General features: G+C 45.3%; 2 protein-coding genes and 1 long non-coding RNA gene across 7 annotated transcripts in view; 1 reads left to right on the top strand and 2 right to left on the bottom strand.

Annotated features, from left to right (window-relative positions):
* The window catches only part of LOC143647736 (uncharacterized), a 76,506-nt gene extending 56,441 nt beyond the window's left edge, over positions 1-20,065 (bottom strand). The window contains exons 1-8 of the mRNA XM_077117505.1: positions 19,996-20,065; positions 19,780-19,899; positions 18,842-18,873; positions 17,828-17,897; positions 5,900-5,961; positions 5,682-5,768; positions 4,888-5,323; positions 4,574-4,833 (exon numbers count right to left, since the gene is read on the bottom strand). Of these exons, the coding sequence (XP_076973620.1) occupies positions 4,574-4,833; positions 4,888-5,323; positions 5,682-5,768; positions 5,900-5,961; positions 17,828-17,897; positions 18,842-18,873; positions 19,780-19,899; positions 19,996-20,065 (1,137 nt within the window). The remainder of the gene's footprint in view (positions 1-4,573; positions 4,834-4,887; positions 5,324-5,681; positions 5,769-5,899; positions 5,962-17,827; positions 17,898-18,841; positions 18,874-19,779; positions 19,900-19,995) is intronic.
* Positions 1-22,273, top strand: part of LOC143648657 (uncharacterized) — a 223,063-nt gene that overhangs the window by 97,143 nt on the left and 103,647 nt on the right. The window lies entirely within an intron of this gene.
* Positions 18,786-22,273, bottom strand: part of LOC143648656 (carbonyl reductase [NADPH] 3) — a 32,270-nt gene continuing 28,782 nt past the window's right edge. Inside the window, exon 3 of the mRNA XM_077118943.1 lies at positions 18,786-20,543. Within this exon, the coding sequence (XP_076975058.1) occupies positions 20,107-20,543 (437 nt within the window). The 3' untranslated portion in view covers positions 18,786-20,106. The remainder of the gene's footprint in view (positions 20,544-22,273) is intronic.

The raw sequence follows: 22,273 nt of genomic DNA, 5'->3' as shown, positions 1-22,273 counted from the left end.
CTTATGCATTATACAGATAACCCCTTTTCAGTTTAAGGTGTATTCGAGAGGCTGGAGGGAAGTGCCTGAAACCGCAGAGCTGTGTTCTGGTAGGCATGTTTCTTTAAGATGATCGTATAATGATATAGCTTTCACAAAGTGACCGCATGATTGTGAAAACCTTGCTCTGATGCTCCTTTTATCTACAGTACGGACAGATGAGTAAAAAATATGGATTAGAAATAAATAAATAATGGGGGGAACAAATGTTAAAATAAATTGGATAAAGGGAAATACTAGTGGTCAGTGAGTAGGGGTAAAGGGGTATGGTATGTATGAGTTTTTTCTTTGTTTCTTTTTCTGGAGGGATGTAAATGTTCTGAGGAATGATCATGGTGATGAATACACAACTATGTGATGATGATGTTGTGAGCCACTGATTGCACACCAAGTATGGAATGTTCATACATTAAGAATGTTCACATTGTATGTTGATCGATTTCACTAATAAAAATTAAAAAAAAGTTAATGGCCTGGGGTTCTGACTTGCTTCCCTTCTTTAGGCTTTGTCTGATCAAGTTCTATATAAAGTGTGTGGCAGATGCTTACCCAGAGTTTCGCATCTCCTTTTTCATCCTAAAATTGTTCGGTCCCCAGCCTCCCTTGCACTTAAGCTCTGGCCAATGACATCTAGGTAGAACCGGTGGGTGTGGGTTCTAGGAAAGCTGTTTGAAGTGGGGGCAGATTCCCCTGGCATGGGCCTCTTGCCTTTCTTCCTTCCCCTTCTTCCTGGAATGAAGGTTTAATGTTGGAGATGAAACCACCTCTTGCAACCACCAGGAAACATGCACGAAACCAAAGTCACATGTGCTGAGCACAGCTGAGTGGACAGAGGCAGCTGGACACCCACTGGCATTACAAAGGCAACGGGCCTCGCTGGACAATGGCTCTGGACTTTATAGATTTTCCTCAGATACCAGCTGATTTGTTTAAGCCACGGTTCACTCAGGATTTCTGTTACAACCAAACACAGTCCTGACTGACATACGAGGCTGAATGGCGTGTTTCAATAGTACTGCTAATGGTATCAAGAGGAACATGCAGCCATGTGAGATGATTAAATGACGGCCGAGTACACTGCCTTTTCTTTGCTAACCAAGTTGCATTTGGTCAATCAAATATGGTAGATTGAAGAAACTGAACTGTAAGTACAAAAACACAAGTAGCCCGAATCTTTCATTCATTGGCAGGGCAAAGTTGTAAGACTCCTGTGAAATCTTCATGTCCGGTCACTCCTAACCCATTTCAACTTTCTCTTCAAGGCCAGGCCAGTCTACCAGTGCCCAGCACAGGGACCACTTGCATTTAATCATTGTACCCTTCATCAGGAGCAGAAGGCAGAGCAGTTCTGCTCTTCCAAACAGCCTCCTCTCAGCCCACACGCACTCCTGACCCCTTGGCCCTGAGCTGCTCTTCCACCAGCCTTTTGGCCGCCTCTTCCCCTTAGCAAGCTCAACCTCCGCACAGCTGCCAAATGTGGGTATTCTCCAGCACCAAGCCTTGGGGCCTCTTTCTTTCTCTTTATCCTCAGCAGCTTTCCATTCCTGTGACTGCAAAACGCCATCTTTATGCTACTGGCCTGCAGTTTTATACTGCCCACCCAAAGGTTTCGACTAATGGGAATACAAACTTGACATTTCAACCTGGCTGGGGCGTGGGCACTGCCAACGTGGTGTGTCCAAAAACGAAACTCTTACTTTTCTCATACCTTTACTTGGCACAATAGACGAACTGCTATCACTCATTACCATTCTTTTCTGAAATATTTTCCAAGTGTCAAGGCTATCACACATGCTGTGCTCCTCTGCAAAAATTGAGTGTTTTATATACCGACAAAAACGTGGTCTATCCGTAGAATGGAATACTAGTCGGTAATAAATAGGAACTGAGTTCTGATACAAGCTACGACATGGGAAAACCTTGAAAATACTATGGTCAGTGAAAGAAACCAGCCACAAAAGACCACACGTTATATGACTCTATTTATAGGAAATGTCCAGAAGGGACAAATCTATACAGACAGTGTAGGGTAGTGGTTCTCTGAGGATGGAAACGGGCACTGATGGCATATGGGTCCAAGGCATCTTTCTGGAGCAACAGAAATGTGCTAAGATTGGGTAGTGGTGATGGCTGAATGGCTCTGTAAATTTCTAAATATCATTGACTTGTATGTGTAAAAGAGTAAATGTTATGGTATTAAGTTATATATAGCTCAATAAAGCTGTTTAAAAAGTTACACTCTCAACTCCATCCTTTCAACACACTCCTTCTCCAGCCTCCCTATCCCCCAGAAAACAGCCCCAGGGTCCACTAGACCTTTCCTTTGATGTCGCCTAGGCCTCTGCCTTCTTTTCCCTCCCCATGCTCAACCCAGTCCTGCTGCTTTCTCCTCCAAACCATCTGTTGACTCGGCAGCTCTCCGTCCCCATGCCACTACTTGGCACAAGCTGCTTTCTCCTGCAGGTGTACAGAGCCCTCCCAAGGGCTCACTCTTGCACTCTTCCCATCTCCAGTCAATTTTCACACAGCCCTTCAAGAAATCCTCTTAACGCACAAAGTAAAGCACACCATTCCCACGGTTAAAGCTCCTCCCCCTAAACGCAACCATCAATCCCACAAGGGGCCCCCGACCTCTTTCCTCTCTGGACGCTGGACTTCTGCCGAAGCCCTCAGCCTCATGCCACCCCTGAGCCTTTGCATGTGTATGAACCTCTGCAAAAATATACTGTTCTACACATACACACCCACAGAATAAGGCTGCCCACTCTTTCCTGGGCAGGTCTTTTAGTGAAAAAATATTCTTCACACTCGGTGAAACTATTTCTCTTAAGAAAACAATGGTAATGATGATGGCACTGTTTATCTTGCCCAGAAAAGACGTAAGAAAAAGTTGGAATACCCACACAAGCCACAACATTTTTTTTTCCCAGGAAATGTACAGATTTGAAATCCTGGATCTCTGAGCCGCTGTTCCACTTAGTCTGTTCACCTCATATAGAGGCTAATTCCTGGGGAGAGGAACGTGGATAGGATAGGACTCTGCTTTTCAAGGAGCTCAGCGGCTAATTAGGAAGAGAATCTCTAGATATGTCATCTCCATTTAATGAGGCACCCACAGTGATGGGGGTGATGTTGACAAGAGGAAAGGAAAGGAACCGGGAAGCCCAACTGTGGCTGAGTCCTCCAATTTCGTAGGCTTGAGAGGCTGGTCAATAGCAAGAAAGCCATCACAACCACGTATTATTTAGGAGGTGAGTAACCCGGGGCCCCACTGGTCATGGGAAGGAAGGTGTGACCCAGGGAAGAGCAGGTATCTGGAGCAGCTCAACCGATGGTGGGCTATATAAAGAAAAATACTACTGTGTCAACTAAAAACACAGGTAGGACATTTGGAAATGGTCATTCAAGCAAGCTCCTTCCTATCCTCCCCTACAAATCTGGAGCACTGAATATTGCGCTACTAAGCAATCCTTCTGCATTAAAATGGATAAACCCATCCTCTCATGCAATTGCACAAGAGTCCTGTGAGATAAGACAGTTATTACCAACCCCAAGAGGATATCGGGAACCCAGGTTTCCAGTTCACCTCGGAGAAGTGCCACTGGCCCCCACTATGCTGTGTTATCAGAAAAATTACTGCATCAGCCCTTTAATAGTGCTCTTGACAATGAGCCTGCAAACCATCCTGGATACCGTTTAACAGCCTCGTTAAACAGCCTAAGACAACTAGATAAACAAAGGCTTCCTCATACAAACAAGTGTATCTGACTAACATATCCACCTTAAAATCGAAAACGTCAGCACCAAATCTCTCACTTCATGCATTCATTTCTTAGAAATTCAAGTTGAAGTGATCTGAAAGAAGTTCACTGTAAAAGTGCTTACATGAAGAAACATTTCTGAGTTAGGTAAAAACGAGGACAGAGTGAAAAATGATGAACAGGCCCCCTCCCAAGAGCAAGGCCATTTGCCAATAGAAAATGAACGATCCTTAGTCTGGAGTACAGAAACACTCACAACCAATTGGCTCAATCAACCCCAGGACACATTATTTTGAATTTGGCCTTTCCAAGTGGTAACAAATTGAAGGGGAAAAAAGAAGACACCCCACGGTAGTAGGCTGCTGTGTGTATGTGTGTGAGACGGACGGGGAGTGTGGATGGGGTTCCCCATCACTTATAAAAAAAAATCCTACAAAGATTTTCCCAAGTGCCAGGTAGCTGTTCTGAGGCTAGGGAAACACCTTAGGGTAAGAGTCTCCGCACTTGGAGACGCTGCAGGGCCCTGGATGCTCGAGGCAGCCGGGAATCCTGCAAAACGCAGGGGCCAGGCGGGCAGGGCGCGCGCACTGCGGCTCCGATCCCTTCTGCGGACCGCCCGGGAGCTTCGGGGCTTTCCCTTAACAGAAAAGCGCCCAGTTTTTAAAGGTCTCTGTCCCTAGCCCTCCTCCCGGACCAGGACCGCACAAGCAAACAAAGGCGCAGCTCGGTCGCCGCCGGCGGGCAGAGGAGGGGCTGGGTCGGCCGTGACCCACCTGACCTCCACCTGCCGGACCTCCGAGGCCGCGCCGGGCGGGCGAGGGCGTGCCCGCACATCCTCCGCCGAGGGCTCCGGCCGCTGGGACCCCGGGGTAACCCGGGAGGCGGTCCCCGGCCTGCCGAGCACCTCCCGGGGGTCTCAGCCGCAGCCCGTGGCCGCCGCCCGCCCGTCCGCCCCCGCACTGCAGCAGCGCGCCGCGGGCCGCGGGAGCCACCCGCACCCGGAACCAACCCCCGGCGCCGCCCGGAACCTCCGCTCCCGGACCCGCGGGGAGGAGACGCCCGGCTGCCCCGGGCCAGACCTACCGACGCTGGCAGCTGCCCTGCTTGGCGGGCGCGCCCACATGCGGCGCGGAGGAGCGGGTCGGGCCACGGCGGGAGAGCCGGGAGCGGGACAGCGAAGGAAGCGCCGCGCCCGGCCCCGCCCAGCCCAGTGGCCGCGGCTCCCAGAGGCGGGGCCGGAGGCGGGAGGCGGGTCTTGACCGGTGGGGCGGGGTCTGAGGGCGGGGACTTGGGGCTGGGGGTCGGGCCCGGAGGCGGGACGTCAAAGTGCCGGGTTGGGGTGGGAGGCGGGCCCTAGAGGCGGGGCCTCGGCTCGTGGGGCGGGTCCGGCAGGCGGGGTCTCGGTGCGCTGGATGGAGGAGGGAAGCAGATTGTTGAAACGCGAGGGCGGGGGCGGAGCCGGAAGGCGGGTTCTCGGTGTGCGGGGCGGGGAGGAGGCGTGTCCTCGACCCGAGGGGCGGGGACTAGAGGCGGATCCTTGGGGGCCAGAGCGGGGCTAGGAGGCGGGGCCTCAGTCACGGGGGCGGAGACATCCGCCTGCTTCCTGGCCTTGTTTGTCGCTCTCGGAGCAGCTGTCTAACGCGCCCGTGGAGGGGGCTGTTCCGGGGAAGCCCGGCACAGGTGGGCGGGTGACATCCAGCCCTCAGATGGGGCTCCCCGACACCCCTGATTGAAAGAGGACTTCGGTCGGTGAATCGGCCGGTCCGATGGGGTCCGCTCTTGCTTTGGCCCTGGGAGGCGCTTTGCAGATGAGGAGAAGCACGGGGCCCAGGAACGAACGTACCTAGCACACCCAGGATCTTGGGGAGAGACGGAACGAACCCGTCCATACTCGCTCGGGTAGCGGAAGCCTCGGAGACCCTGGTTGAGGTGCACCCGCCCCCACAGCCTCACCACACCTTTCCGACCCTGCAGGCAGAGGAGGTGAGGTTATTTCTTTCTGGAATGAACTCGTTCTGTGGTCTCTGGCTCAGAAAGGAGAACAGGTCAGCCCTAAAAAGCACTAATTTTACAGATAAACCCAACCCCCTTCCTCTTACCCTCAGGAGCCTTCGGACCTCGGACAGTCCAGACCCACCCAGCTTGGCAGGGCGATGTGCACCTGAGGCCACGGGAGTCCAGGCAGAGCTCAGCTGAGCGTCTGCCCAGTCTTCGTTGCCCAGCTGGGGTTCCCAGCCAATCAAAGCAGTGTCACCTGTTAATTAAATTAAGTTGTAATTTCTGTAGCTCTCTGCCAATTTACCCCTGGCAGTCCCTTAGGAACCATCAGATATGGTCGGGCTTCCAGGCCAGACAATCCGTGAAGGGGAAAGAGGGGGTGTCCACTAACACTTTGAAATTGTATGGGAAAAAAAAAAGCATTTTTCTGGAGAAAGGATATGCGCCAAGGCTAAGATTATTTTTAATAATGTGGTCCACTGGATCTCTCACTAGGCCGGGCAGCTGATTTCATCCCCATTGGGCAAATACCAAGTGCCCCATATGTAAATCCTAAAATGGTTAATTTTAAGAATGGTCTTAAAATAGAAGTAAAGGAAAACTGAAGGACTGAGTCACATTTGGCAGGAAAAATAAAAGAATTTCTTGAACATCGATTTTCTAATGAAGATATGATAAATCTATTTTTGCAGAATCAAAGGTGGTAAACAGGTGAGTTTTTTGTTTTGTTTCTTTTTTTAGGTTTTCAAATCATAAAAAATCCACAGAACTAAATTAATGGGGATGAAAGAACTTCCTATACCCCACCATTTTATAAAAGAGAAGAAGAAAACCAATCTATTTATGTGAGAACCACCGTATTAGGATTCTCTCAGGAAACAGAACTACAAGAGATATGTAAATATTAAGAGATGTTTTATAGAAATTGGCTCACATGATTGTGGGGATGGACAAGTCTCAATTCTGTAGGGTGGGACAAGCCACAGCTGGGAACTCCAATGAGGGTTTTTGATGAATTCCTGGAAAAAGCTGGCTGGCTGAATTAGAGATGGAAATTCTCTCCTCTGGCTGCTGAAATCATCACTCTTTTTAAAGCCTCCAGCTTATTGCATTAGACTTTTCTCGTGGTTGAAGGCAATCTCCTCAGTTAATTGTGGATATAATCAGCCATACATACAATTAATTTACTGCTGATTTAAATCCATGAAATATCCTCATGTAACCTCATGTTGACCAAACAACTGGACACCATCACCTGGCCAAGCTGACATGTGAACTTAACTACCACTGTTCACCCCTTGTCATTTGGCATCCATACACATCTCCTTAAACCATACTTAATCTCTAAATAAAAACAATAGCAGTCATATTTCACCTAACGATATTCAACTCTCTTGCATACAACCAGAAACACTTAACTTTCCCCAGAATAGGATGCAAGTTCTTGGGCAATATTCACTAGTAAACATGATTTAAGATAACTTAAATACTATGACATGAAGTTAATCCAAAGAATGTCATATGAAAAGGGGATATGATAGGGAAGAAAATGAAGATATTACACACACACACACACACACACACACACAAGCATACTTATAATAAAATAAGGAAGAAATAGTCATAAGCATTAAAGTCTTGGATTCTGTAACTGGTAATATGGTCATAATTTGTATTTATAACTACCTTCTTCTGTTACCCATTCCCCATTTCCTTTACCCTCAGCATGCGCAGCTGCCTCTAGTTTTTTGCCTAGCGGTGTGATGCAAACCTTCATTCCTGAAGGGCTTGGGCAATTAATATCCTGCCTGCATTGGGTTGTTGCAGTTTTCCATTGACTTTAATCACAAGGTATAGTGGACGCCCCAGGGAATCTCCTGTATTCCAGGAAAACTCTCTTTACCTACACTGTGTAGTAGCAGTCCTATTTCCCCTTGATGATTAGGATCAATCACCCAGCATGTATAGTAATTTCCTTCTTGCCTGTTGATTCAGAGACATGAAGAGCCCAAAGTGACCAAGTGGCTGTCTTAACTTCTAGTTCAGTGGAATCACTGTTGTGTCTCCTGGTGGAAGTACTCCTCCTTCTGGAACTAAGACCTGTAGACCAGCAGAGCTTAAGGCTGCAGGGAAAGGAAGCAAAAATGTTTCTAGTGGACCACAAGGGATAATAGTGAATGGTGCCACTCCATTAGATTCCTGGACCCATGAATCCTTGTCTAAGGAAGAAACAGCAGGATTGAGTGGATGCTAATTTAGAGCATGCATAGCCTCCTGGAGGACATTGCCCAAGCCCTGCAAAGTATTGCCACCCAGTTGGACCTCCACACACCAAGGCCAACCTGGCTGCAACCACTGCTGAGTGCCCAATCTGCCAGCAGCAGAGACCAACACTCAATCCTCAATATGGCACCATTCCTAGAGGTAATCAACCTGCTATCTGGTGGCAGATCAACCAGTTGGTGCCATAATTGAGTCTTCAAAAGGCCGCTGTTTCATCAATCCGACTGGTTAAGGATGATTGGGAACATGGTAAGGCTAGTGAATTCCATGAACATGTGCCCATTCTGCACTTCATTTGCTATGAAGTGGGTTCCTTAATCAGAAACAATGCTGTATGGAATACTATGATGATGGATAAGGCATTCCATAAATCCATGGATGGTAGTTTGGGCAGAAGCATTGCATCCAGAGAAAACAAACCCATATCTGGAGTATGTATCCATTCCAGTTAGAACAAAATGCTGCCCCTTCCGTGATGGAAGTGGTCCAATGTAATCAATCTGCCACCAGGTAGCAGGTTGATCACCTCTAGGAATGGTGCCATATTGAGGATTGAGTGTTGGTTTCTGCTGCTGGCAGATTGGGCACTCAGCCATGGTTGTAGCCAGGTTGCCCTTGGTGTGTGGAGGTTCATGTTGCTGAGCCCATGTATAACCTCCATCCCTACCACATGGTCATTTTGTTCATGAGGCCAATGAACAGTGACAGGAGTAGCTGGGCAAAGAAGTCAACTGGTATCGACAGAACAGGTCATCTTGTCCACCTGATTATTAAAATCTTCTTCCTGAGGAACCTTCTGGTAAGCATTCACATGGGACACAAATATCTTCAAGTTTTTTCCCACTCAGAAAGGTCTATCCACATATCTCTTCCCCACGCCTTTTTGTCACCAATTTTCTAATCATGTTCCTCCATGCCCCTGACCATCCCGCCAAACCATTAGTAACAGCCCATAAGTCAGTATACAAATGCACCTCCAGCCATTTCTCCTTCCAAGCAAAATGAACAACCAGGTGCACTGCTTGAAGTTCCACCCACTGGGAGGATTTCCCCTCACTGCTGTCCTTCAGGGATGTCCCAGAAAGGGGTTGTAGTGCGGCAGGTGTCCGCATTCAGGTGGCATATGGTGCAGAATCATCTGGAAACCATGCCCAAGTTTTCTCTTCTTCAGTCAACTGACTATAAGGAACTCCCCAAGAGGCCATAGCTGTGATCTGGGAAAGAGAAGGTAATATGCAAGAGTGGGGGCCATGGGCATTTGGGCTGCTTCCTCATGTACCTTACTTGTGCCTTTAGGGCCTGCTCGAGTCCTGTTTCATATACACCACTTCCGTTTTATGATGGAGCACTGCTGTGCACACCCAACTTTATGGCTTAGCAGTTTAGACAACACCCAGTTGATGATAGGCACTTAGGTCTCATGGTAACTTGGTGGCCCATAGTTAAGTGTTCAGTCTCTACTGAGGCCCAGTAGCCAGCTGTTTTAGTTAGTAAGCTGCTGGAATGTGATATACCAGAAACAGAATGGCTTTTAAAAACAGGAATTTATTAAGTTGCAAGTTTACAGTTCTAATGCTGTGAAAATGTCCAAATTAAGGCCCCTACAAAAGGTAACCCTCACTCACGAAAGGCCAATGAAGTTCAGGGTTTCTCTCTCAACTGCGAGGGCACATGATAACATCTGTTAGCTTTCTCTTCCAGCTTCTTGTTTCATGAAGCTCCCCCAGGGATGTTTTCCTTCTTCATCTCCAAAAGTCTCTGACTGTGTGGACTCTGTGGGTTCTGGTTGCGCTGAAGCTTTTTCCAAAATGGTTCCCTCTTAAAAGGCTCCAGTAAGCAACCCCACCTTGAATGGGTGGAGACACACATCCATGGAAATCATGTAATCAAAAGTTACCACCCACAACTGGGTGAGTCACATCTTCATAGAAATAGTCAGAAAGGTCCCACCCAGCAATACTGAATGAAGAATAAAGGATATGGCTTTTCTGGGGTACATAATAGCTTTAAACTGTCATATTAGCCAAGAGCTGTTTCTCAAAAGGAGAACAGTTATCCACAGATGATTGCAGAGTTTTGCTCTAAAATACTAAGGGTCTACATTGTGGATTCTCTCATAGGGACCACCAAAGACTCCAGACAGCATGGAATCTCTATTTGCCACTGACACTTCCAGCACCACTGGATCTGTTGTATCATATGGCCTAAGGGACAGAGCAGCTTGCATAGCAGCCTGGACCTGTTGCAGACCCTCCTCTTGCTCTGGTTCCCATGCAAAACCAGAAGCTTTTCAGGTAAGTTGGTAAATTGGCTTGAGTAGAACACCCAAATGAGGAATATGCTATCTCCAAACTCCAGATACCAAGTAGGCATTGTGCCTTTTTTGTTGATGTTGCAGGAGAGGTTGATGCAAGAGCTTATCTTTCACCTTAGAAAGGCTATCTCAACATATCCCACACTACTGGACACTCAGAAATGTCACTCAAGTGGAAGACCCCTGAATTTTTGTTGGATTTGTCTCTCACCCTCTGACATGCAAATGCCTTACCAATAAGTCTAGAGTAGTTGCTACCTCTTACATAGTAGGTCCAATCAACACGACATCATCAGTATAACGGACCAACATGATGTTTTGTGGGAGGGAGAGATGATCAAGTTCCCTTAGGACCAGATTATGACATAGGGCTGGAAGTTGATATACCCCTGAAGTAGGACGATGAAGGTGTATGGCTGGTCTTGCCAGCTGAAAGCAAACTGTTTTTGGTGGTCTTTACTAACAGCTACTGAGAAAAAAAGCATTTGCCAGATCAACAGCTACACACCAGGTAGCAGGGGATGTGTTGACTTGCTCAAGCAATGATACTGTAAAGAAGGATTTTATAAAGCTTAACAGTAGCTAATTTTTCTTGCTTAATTTAGCTATTTACATATATTTTAGCTTCTGGATGATAGAAATATCCAGCAAAAGCATTTGTGTCATTTTATATTCACTGCTATGCATTTGGTGTGAGTTAAGAATTGTAAAGAAAAGAGTTATGGGCCCCATCAGGCTAAGAAAAACAACCCGGAACTTCCCAGGGGTGGTTATCTGCTGCCTTGGTTATGCAAGGTTGTAACTGCGGGAGGAAGTTTATTTAAGAATGCAACTGAGAAGGTTGAGTAAGGGAGTTTTGCACAACGAGACAGCTGCTTCTTGCATGAAGCAGCTCCCATGACTCATGCGCGAAAAATGTTTGTTATCTGCTTCTTGCAAAATGTTTGTTATCTGCTTCTTGCAAAATGTTTGTTATCTGCTTCTTGCATGAAGCAGCACCTGTGACCCATGCTCGACCCTCACCCCCCTCCTCCTACCTCTTAAAAGCTTCCCCAAACCCAGGCTCAGGGCTCTCTGTTCCTGCGTGTTCAGTGAGCCCCACGCATGTGTGGTAAATAAACCCCTTGCGTGCTGCATGAGAGAACGTCTCTTGGAGTCCTCCTTTGCATGGCAAAACTCTCGAATTCTTACAATACCACATCTGGAACAGAAGCTGCAGTTGGAGTCACCACCTGGTTAAGTTTATGATAATCCATTTGAATCTTCCAAGACCCATCTCTTTTCTGCACAGGCCAAACAGGAGAGTTGAATGGGGATGTGGTAGGAATCCCCACCCTTGCATTCTTCACGTCCTTAAGTGCGGCACTAATCTCTGCAATCCCTCCAGGATTTTGATATTGCCTTGATTTACTATTTTTCTAGGTAGGGGCAGTTCTAGTGACTTCCACTGAGCCTTTTCTACTGTTATAGCTCGTGTTCCACAAATCAGGAAACTGATGTGGGAATTCTGCCAGTTGCTGAGTATGTCTATTACGAGTATACACTTCAGAACTGGGTAAAAAGCCAGAATATGTCTAGGGATCCACTGTGAGACAGACCTGAGCTAAAACTTCATGGATCACCTGACCTTCATAAGCCCTTACTCTGACTGGAGGACCAGAGTGATGTTTTGGGTCTCCTGGAATTAATGTCACTTCTGAGCCAGTGTCTAATAATCTCTGAAATGTTTGATCATTTCCTTTTCCCCAGTGCACAATGGTAAAAGGCCCTAGTTCTCCTGGGGAAGACTTAGAGGAAGATTAACTGTATAAACTTCTGGCAGGGTAGCAGAGTCCTTCCACAAGAGGACCAGACCCTTTGGGCTCTGGGTCTGTAAATTGTTCCAAGTCTGGAAATTGATTAAGGGGCCATGGCTCTTTGTTTTGTAATTCAAGTTAGACTTTTTTTTTTCACTTGACCTAGAACTCTTCTGCTTATACAGATCAAGTAAGGATGTAGAAGAGTGTCTACCTATTTTCCTTTAGGTACTTCATGATCTACTAGGACTGCCGTTAAGTCTGTGTGCCATTAAGTCTGAATACTCCTTTGAGCCTGCTCTCCATTCTGTTAACCTTGCCCACCTCCTTCTTGGTGGGTAAATAATGCCACTTGGCTTCTGCCAACCCCAGAGCTGATCATCCCCATTGAGTTTAAGGATCCAAGTTCAGTGACAACAGTTCCCACACTAATATTTGATGTATGGAGAAAGGCAACCACAGAACTTTTCGGGGGTGATGGATTTGGTCTCACAAATGTATACCTCACAGTCCTGGTGAAAAGTGTGTCCTCTGGACACTCCAGGGGCAGGTAAGCAGGTCCTACATGATAAATCCACTCTAACATTCCAATCGCGCTAGCCTTTAGATTTCCTCATCTACATTATACCTGGGCAGTTCTGGCATTTTCACTTCCCTAGGCAATGTAGGCCATCTTTTTGTCCATGCCTCAGCCAACCACATGAACTGCTAGAGCCCTTTCTAACCCCCCAGGCTACAACATTGAATCCAGAATCTCTACTGAGTGGGCTTATATCAATAAATTCAGCCTGATCCAACTTTATGTTCCTTCCCTAATTATCCCACACTCTTAATATGTATTCTCACACACATTCCCTTGATTTCTGTTTTTATAAATTAGAAAAGTCATGCATGTTCTTTTGGAGTGTAGCATACTCCTCATGGGTCACAGTTTGTACCTCATCTTTTGGGTCTGTTCACTCTAATTGTAGATCTGGAAGAAAAGTCTGGTGGGGGTGGTCATAAAGAGATTTGGAAGGGTCTTGCAAGCCAACTACCTGAGGGCATTCTGATAAGTTTCATCTGATGTAACTTCAGATAGAGGTGGTTATAAGTTACAGGTTTATCAGGCATAGCAGGGTTAATCTCTTCAAGTAGGGAGAGATTGGATGGCTCATTCCTTCAGGCAGACCATTACAGATTTATCTCGCAAAGGCTCAGCAGAATCTAGGGTTTCAATGTCCCCACCCTCATCACTATCAATCCATATGTCCCCATTCCAATTTTCAGGATTTTCTAATTTTCCTTTCCAACTAATGCCCTCATTTTAAATCAGCCACCCTACAAGGTTGGAAATTCAATTTAAACTGTAAGTCAGCCACACACATATTGAGAACCTTAGTCTGGGTTTCAGAAATTTCAGAAATCTCAAGTCTATGGCTATAAGAAAAGAGATTTTCTTTCAGGGCACACATAGAAACTTTCAGGTCTTTCATTTGGTGCTTTTGTTAGGAATTTAAAGCCTTGTCTCCCCTTTCTTTTACAATTGCATCAAGCTGTTGTACAACTATTCCTAAACTGTGTTTAGGAACAACTAGCCAACATCATTAATCTTTTTAATCCCACATTACTCTGTTAAGTTGTCAAAACCACTCTTGCCCAGAGCCTTGCCTCCTATAAGCATTTGAGTAGCCATATCCTTGGGTATCTCAGCTGCCAGCTCACACTATGGACTATCAGTGCTATCTTTATTGTTGGAAGCAGTCATTAGTGCCTTTGAGTCTAAAAGATTAGAGAACCAATTCCCAAAACCCCAGACAAACTAGAAATCTCATACTTAAGATTCTGTTTCTCAAGAATCACTCCCAGTACCAAATCTGTATTAGGGTTCTCTAGGGAAATATAACATATATACATATATATATATATATAATGTAAATATTATGAGGTTTTTAATAGGAATTGGCTTGTACAACCATGGGTTGGGCAAGTCCGAATTCCATAGGGCAGCCCACAAACTAGAAACTGCAATTAAGATTTTCAGTGAATTCCCCAGGAGAAGTTGGCTGGCTGAAGTAGAGCTGGAACTTCTCTCTTCTGACTGCTGAAATCATCACTTCTCTTTTTAAGGCCTTCAACTGATTGGACGAAGCTTTGCTCACTGTTGAAGCGATCGCCTCAGTTGACTGTAGATGTAATCAGCCACAAATGCAATTAACTTACTGGTGATTTAAAACCACAAAATATCCTCACTGCAGCAGTCAGGCCAGTGCGTGGTTGACCAGACAACTGGACACCATCATCTGGCCAAGTCAACATGTGACCATAACCATCACAACCACCAAGTATGACTTTATCCTAAAACATTTATATAAAGTAGTATTGGTGACTTTATATGTATTTATAGCTCACCTGTCTTTTAAAGGACTTGGGAAGTGTGTGGGGCTAATTTAACTTAATTCTGATAAATTCAAGTATTGTAAATCCTTAAAAGAACAACTTAATTTATAATCAGGATTGACGGTCAATGTACAAAATTACAATCTGAATGTTTTTTCTTATAAGAAATCATTCTATTTTCTTGGGTCAAGTTGTCTAGTCATGCTTATAAGTCCATTTAGCTAGGTTTATTTGGTTAGGGTGTGTTAACAGAGCAGAATCCTTGAATAATAATATAATAATAATACTCAAACTAATTAGGACAATTCACATTTAGTTTAAATCAGAACTTTAATCCTTATCCCTTTTGACAGTAAAGAAAGCCTCATAAATTAGGGGCGATTACATTCTTGGCCAAGGCTGACCCACCTACTAGAGAGGCTAACCAAGCAAACACATTCTGGGTTTTGATATGCAAATTTTGGGCATCCTGCAGGACTGTTTCTTCTATAAACAAGATCCTATACCACTCATCTAGATAGCAACCACTCATTCCCTGTTGACTTCCCCTTGCTCTCCCCTTGTTCCTCTTACTGGAGAAGTCCTGTGTGGTTCTGTATTTGATGCCCTGCCCATTTTGCGGTTGATTTGCAATAACAATTCCACCTTTGTCACGATCATTATCGTGGGTTTCATCTCTTTAATACACCATTGTTCAGGTTCTTGGTCTGTCACAATCCTTGCTGCAATCCAGGAGGCGACAGGAGAGTTAGCTCTACAGTGGTACTGTAAGCGTCTTCACCGGCATGTACTTAATTAAGCCTAGGAAAGCACAGCCCTGGAAAGCTGATGTGGAAGGGACCACCAGCTCCATTTTGTGCCTAAAGACATGCAGTAGGGGATTATCCGTTTGAAATACCTTTCAGTTCTCTAACTTTACAGAAAAGCTCACCTACAGGATAACTGGAAATGTAACTACGACATTGGCTTACAAATCACTTAGTTTAAATGTATCATCTCCCTTAAGCCTTTACACACAGGGACTTGCCTGTGGTCTCTAGGAGCTGGTGTGGGAAACCCTAAGCACCAAGGAAGGGTGAGGAACTCTGTGGCCAGACTTGGATGTGATCCTGAGTCCTGACTCCTGGTCTGGAGCCAGTTAGTCTTTGAAACCTTCATTTCCTTGTTTGAAAACTGGCATTCACACTTAACTCAGAGGACTCTTGTGAGAATGATGGACAGCAGTGTTGCTGAGGTGTTAAGTATGACACAGGGCCTGGTATGCTGTAGCTTTTCAAGTTTATCATAAGCTTTTTTCATTTTCCCTTCTGATCCCAAGCCAAATTATTTTTTTCTCTACCGCAAACCATGAAACATCAAGTTACCAAAGAAGACAGTGAAATATATTCCCAAAGAAAATCTAAAGTAAAAAAATGCAAATGACCCAGATATACTCGACCTATTTAAAATTTGTCTTCTTTAAGAGACTGATGCTTACATTTTTTCCAACTTACCAACTGGCTTCCATATTTCAAAATGTCAGGATGTACTGGGAAAAACCCTAAGGAGCAGAGAAGGGGCAACCCTATGCATAATTCTAAAAGGAAGTAAAATAACCGTGGAATTCTGGCCCACTAACTTAACTTGGAGGAGAATTTCTTAAAAAAAAAAAAAAAGAAGAAGAAAAGAAAGTTTTTCTACATCAAGGTTAAATGCACTCCAGGGGTGCAAGGGTGGTTCAGTGGTAGAATTCTCACCTGTCGTGCTGGAGACCTGGGATCGATTCCCAGTCTATGAACTACCCTCAAACAAACAAAAAATTCAACAGATGGTGCTGCAATAATGGGATAGTCACATGGAAAGAAATGAAATGTGACCCCACCATATAGTGCACACACACACACACACACATACACACAAAAGAGAGAGAGATTAAATGCAGTCCAGTTACTAAAAACTGGGTCTATTTTCCACCCACCCCCACCCCCATCTTTGGAAGATGTCACCTGGTTCCCCTACTTTTTATTTGGAAGTATTTCAAATCCACTGAAGATGATTATTATTATAATGAATACCCTTCACCTCAATTTACTGGTTGTTAAAATTTTTTTTTCTTTAAAAATATTTTTATTGACAAAACAACATGCAAACACAAACTAAAATTTTTGCCATATTTACCTTATCTGTATCTTTCAAATGGTTCATCAAGCAAAAGTTAAGTTGCAGACATCAAGTTGATAATTCAGCATGATCTGCTAAAAATAGTCTCCTATTTTTAGCATCCTATTCCACACACATACAAGTTAAACAGGTAAATAATATGATCAAGTATACAGCTCATATTCAAAATTTCCCTAGTGTTAAAAATGCCTTTTAATGTTTTTGTTTTTGTTTTTTAATTCAGGAGACAATCAAAATCATATGTTCTTCCTGGTAGTTACATCGCTTCAGTCTCCTTTCTTCTAGATTTGTCACCCCTCCTCTTCTTTTTCACAGTGGTGACCTTTTTAAATAGTCCACGCCAATTGTCTTTTGCAATGCCAGACAGCTGGAAGTTTCTATTTCCTCAGCATTAGATTCAGGTTAAACATTCTTGGCAAGGCTACCCAAGTGATGTTTCCTTTTCATTACATCCCACCAGAAGGCACGTAATGTCAGTTTGTTCCACTATTGATGATGCTAAAGAACTGGGTACTATTTCCCCATCAGTCTCATTCAATGCGTAGAAATCTTGTTGGCGTTTGAACGAATGTCTTCAACTAGATCCCCTTTGCCTTCAACCTTTATTTCCTCATTTGAAAAATGACATTAAGACCTTCCTCAAAGGACTGTTGTGAGAATATTAAGCATGACATATGGCCTAATGTGCTATGAGTTCACAGTATTTTATTTTCCCTCTGATTCCAAGTCATTTTTTCTCTTTAAGCATTCTATGAAAAAATTTAACGGACATCTCTTGGTTGGATACCTTTTAACTGCAAGCACAGCAACCCAATTTAAACTCGCTTAAGGAAAATGGAGATTTATCTTTACGGATACAAGGTACCTTAGAGCATCTCTTAGAACCCAGGATCTCAGGAATGGTCTGGGCCCAGGAAATGGGCTGTCGCTAGGGGAGGGCTTGTCTCTCTCTGGGCCCCTCTGTAACTGCTTTTCTTATGGATCAGCTTGTTTTCCCTCTGATTAGACCATGTGGCCATAATGAGAAAAGCTCTGCGCCTTCCCTGTTCCAGCCCAGCCATCCTGCTTCCCAGAGGAAGGGGGGCTCATTGGCTCACCTGGGTCTGGGGCTCCAGCTGGACCAGTAAACAGGGCTGGAGGACCAAAGCCACCTGGTGGCGGCTGCAGCTGCCAACAAGGGGAGCGGGGACAGGGGTGGGGCTCATGCTTGGAAAGCTGGTGCTGGACAGACCTCGTAAGGGTCCACTACAGATCTTCCCATTAAAATGAGAAATGCAGTCTGACCAGCGGCTTACAGTTAAGGGTCTTCAAAGTGCTGATCCAAAATGACAAGGTGGGATTAGGCTAGAGCCAAAAGGGGGAGGAGAAATGAAAGGAATTGGCGGGTTTACTGGGGCATTTCTTGTCTGGGACCTAAGTAGAGCCTGAAGCTGCGGCAGCTTCCACAGGACTCTGGAGGCTGGCAGATCTTTATCGAAAGCCCTTAAGACCTTTTTATAGCCAGACAAGAAGTCATTAAAATGTCGTAGGAGCAGTGGCCCCCAAAGAATACAAATGCCTGCTGCATTTAACCAGGCCAAACAGAGTTGGGTTGAAGAAAGTTAAACGCGATAGGGGTGGGATTCAGACTTCCTTTCCTTCAGAGTGGATGAAAAATGGGGGCAGGGTCACAAAAACTAAACTGACACTTCACCCTGCTGGCATGGCAAGTCCATCGGTCAAGGAAAACAATCACTTTGCACCAATAATGGGGTAACCTCATTTAGTGTTGGTTCACCAAATAACTGAAACCTTGATCAATTTCCACACTTTACTCGTTCTCTAAGGAAAAGTATATTCCCTTTTTTCTGTAATGCTTGTGTCAGAAGATATGCTGTACACCTTTGTGATATGATAATCAAATGACAAAGTTGCTATGAACAGAATATCAACTCTTGGTAACCGTGAATTTCTATCATTATATACTTTCTGTTGTCTACCTGTTGTATTTGGTTGTTGTTATGTGGCCAATGTCAAAACAAACAAACAAACAAAAAACCACACTGGACAATGTCAAACAGAAAATGACAACTTTATTCAGGGGTTGCTACAGCAGAGGAGAGAGAACTCACCTCCACTGAAGCAAAGGAGAGCTCTTCAAGGGCTGGGAGTGGGTCGAAGAAAAGCAGGGAGGATAGTGGGGATGAGGCTTTGGTTGATCCCCAGGATAGATGAGAGATTTACTGCGGCTGCAATCAGAACACTTAGTTTAGAACATTTTCCTTTGCCTTATTAGGCCATCTGGAGTCTGTAAGGGTCCAAGGGTCTACCTAGTTCAGAATCTCTCAGCCACCTGGGTATGGAGGGGTCCAGGTGAGAAGGAAGAAGGCGGTTGGGAGCCTGGAGTCAGGGAAATGTCTGTCTAAAGTTTAGTCAAGCTAAAGGGAAGTTCAGGCCATCTTGGTTGGCAGCTGATCTTGACTTCATGGCAGACCTGCTTTGCAAGTAAATGTCTCCTCTTTCATAAGATGCTTTGGCTCCAGGTCTTTCTTCTACAGGGTGCTTCTGCAAATCCAATCCCATCTGAAGGTAGTCATGGAGATCATAAAAGGGGGTTCAGGGAGTCATCAGAAGCGCCACCCTGGGCTGTAGCTTAGAGCGGGGCGTGAAGAGGTTAGAGAGAAGACATTCACATGAGTCTGGGCAAAGCGATGGCCTGGATAAAGCATGACCAAGGTGAAAGAGGCAGCATGGCGCCGTTGCTGACATTCTAGGAGGATCACAGAATGAAAAACCCAGGATGGAAGTAATCATATCCCAAAGAACAAAGGATTATTCCTCCGGGGTCCTTCAAGCTACTGTACTTAATAAGTATAAGAACCTGTTAAAATAGACTCAATGTAGTAAAACATGAAATACAAAGTAGTGTTGCAGAGCTAAGGTAACAGGGTAAACGATCATCCTTAACAGAAATAATAAACTAGAAACAGTTTAGGAAATGGCTGAGAAATGACTCCAGAGCCCTCAGACCTCTCCCAGGGCCAGGGCTGCTCACAGCAGAGCAGCTCACCCGCAGAACCTGGCAGCTTGTCAAAAGGGCAAATTCTCGGGTCTCGCCTCAGACCAACCGCATGGGAGATTCTCAGGGCGGGGCCCAGCGATCTGTGCTTTACCAAGCTCTCCAGGTGACCTGAGAACCAGCGGACCGTGTCCTTCTCCCTCTCAGGTGAAATAGTTTCGCACAGCAAGTTCAGCTGCGGATTCCGGAACTAGACCCCTCTCTCACAGAGAGCCTCCAGTCGACACTCGAAGGCAGAAATGGAATCAGACAGCAGCTTCAGACCGAGCTCATGCATTCCTCAAGCATTTATTAAGCGGTAAGCCCCAAGGCAGACGTTCACCAGTGTTGAACGACTTTGTCACACACTAGTTGGCCGTGAGGCTCGGTCGCATCGGGGGGCAGGAGAGCCAGATAGACGGGGGTCTCGGCCCCCTCCTCCACTGTCCGGGAGCCCCTGTCCCCCGCCGTGTCCGGCTTCACCCAGCCGGGGCAGCAGGCATTCAGGAGAATCCTGTCAGCTTTCCTCTTCTCCTCCAGACTCCTGGCCTGGATTCTCGATAAGACCGTGACCCCCAGCTTGGACACGCCGTAGGCCGAGCTGGGCCAGCCTTCCCTCTCGTGCACTTCGTTTTTTGTGTCCTCCACAAACTTTTTCATGAGGTCCACCAGGTCCTCCTCTGTGAGGGCCTCGCATCGGAACTTCTCCTGCAGATCCTCGCTGCAATTTTCAAGAGCTTTTGAACCTTGTACGCTACTGATATTCACCACTCTGCCTGAAACAGAACAACAAAAATGTGGAAACATGTCACAAGTGAACCCTTGTTGGTTGAGTCTCGCAAACGTACGATCGAATCATGGTTCAGGCTGAACTGGCGATTAAACTCTGTACACCAGTGGGTGGTAACAATTTTTGGCCCCCCTGTTCTCTTCAAGGGAAGAATCTCCATCATTAACAGGGGCTCCCTTCAGCTATCATTCTCCATTAAGTGGGCAGGGAGGTAGGTCTGTAGCAAAATCACCAGATACTTTTATAAACACCCCTTCCCCACCAACACAGCTTGTTTTTTTCATTTTTAAGTGCAATTTTATTGAGATAGATTCATACACCATATAATCCACCCAAAGCATACAATCAGTGGCTCATAGTAGCATCACATAGTTGTGCATTTCTTTTGTTCAGCCTGATGTGTTTGGGCTTCATTTATGTTATTGCACAATCTTTTTCATTGCTGAGTAGTATTCCACTGTATGAAACCATCACAGTTTAGCCATTCTATTATTGAGAGACATTTGGATTATATTATGAATAACACAGAAATGAACAGTCTAGTAAAATTCTGTTTGTAAAGTATTGGTAGAGTCCCTTGAAGGACTAGAGAAAATACCTGGAACTATTCAACTTTCCTACCTGGGAACCCCTGGCACCCTCTCAAACATTACGCACTCCCAAGTCAACAGGCCAAGCCCTTGATCCTGATGCCCACCCCCCACGAAACCTACCTCTATAGCAGAGAAGCTAAGCCTACCCATGACTATACCCAAGAGTCACCTAAGGAAGCCTCCCCTTTTGCTCAGATATGGCCCTTCTCTCCCAAGCCCAAGTCTGCAAGGAAAATCATGGGACATGACTTAGGATGGTTTTGATACAGCTTCCTAGGGCCAGCACCCTCACCTCGTGGATTTATGCTTCCCAACAGTGTACAATTTCCTAGGCTCATTGTCAATCACCTCTTTGTCCCCAACTGCCAAAATCAGGATTAAACAATGCCCAGGAATGACACTTGTCTATCCTTAGTGATGGATAATTTCGCACGTGGAGCTGATTCTCTGTCCCAGCTTTGACTTTTATCTTTTTTCTTTTTTTCAGCGCATAGTTGGTAACCTTTTAATAACCCACAGCAGGTATTTTAATCAGGGTTGCTTTGGAAAGGTGATCAGGTTGTGCACTGCACAACTTCAGAGGGCAACATTTGTTAAAAAAAAATCACAACTCATAGGTACCTAACAAACAGTTGTGTTCATAACAACAACTATGCAGACCAAAAACTAGACAACTATTTAAAGCATTGGTGGAAATCTAAAAACCAGTAAACATGTTTTGAGCTATTATTATGTGCTTCTCCCAGCATCAAAAATCACCAGTTTTTTGGTTCTTTTCTTACATATGACCCTAAGTCCATATTTTCTGCATCCAACAGGATCACTGGGTTTTATTTCACTTTTCTGAGGAGTACTCTTAACAGGGACACTCTGGGAGAGGTGGTAAGGTGCCCCATTCAACTGGGGATTCCTGTGGACCCCACCCCATTAGAAATATCCCCAACTCTGTCCTGAAAAGCTAGCATCTCACTTATCCCCCAGGTACCTATGACTCTTCAGTATTTTCTTTCTTTAATGAGAAATTTGAAACCTATAGAAAAGTTGCAAAAATAGTTCAAGAAACACCCACACAGCCTTCACCTAAATGCACCAATTGTTGACACTTGGCCATACTTGCTTTCTC

The sequence above is a fragment of the Tamandua tetradactyla genome, chromosome 10 (genome assembly GCF_023851605.1).
Source record: "Tamandua tetradactyla isolate mTamTet1 chromosome 10, mTamTet1.pri, whole genome shotgun sequence".
Taxonomy (NCBI): domain Eukaryota; kingdom Metazoa; phylum Chordata; class Mammalia; order Pilosa; family Myrmecophagidae; genus Tamandua; species Tamandua tetradactyla.
The sequence above is the reverse complement of the archived record's forward strand: the minus strand, read 5'-3'. Positions and strand labels throughout refer to the sequence as shown.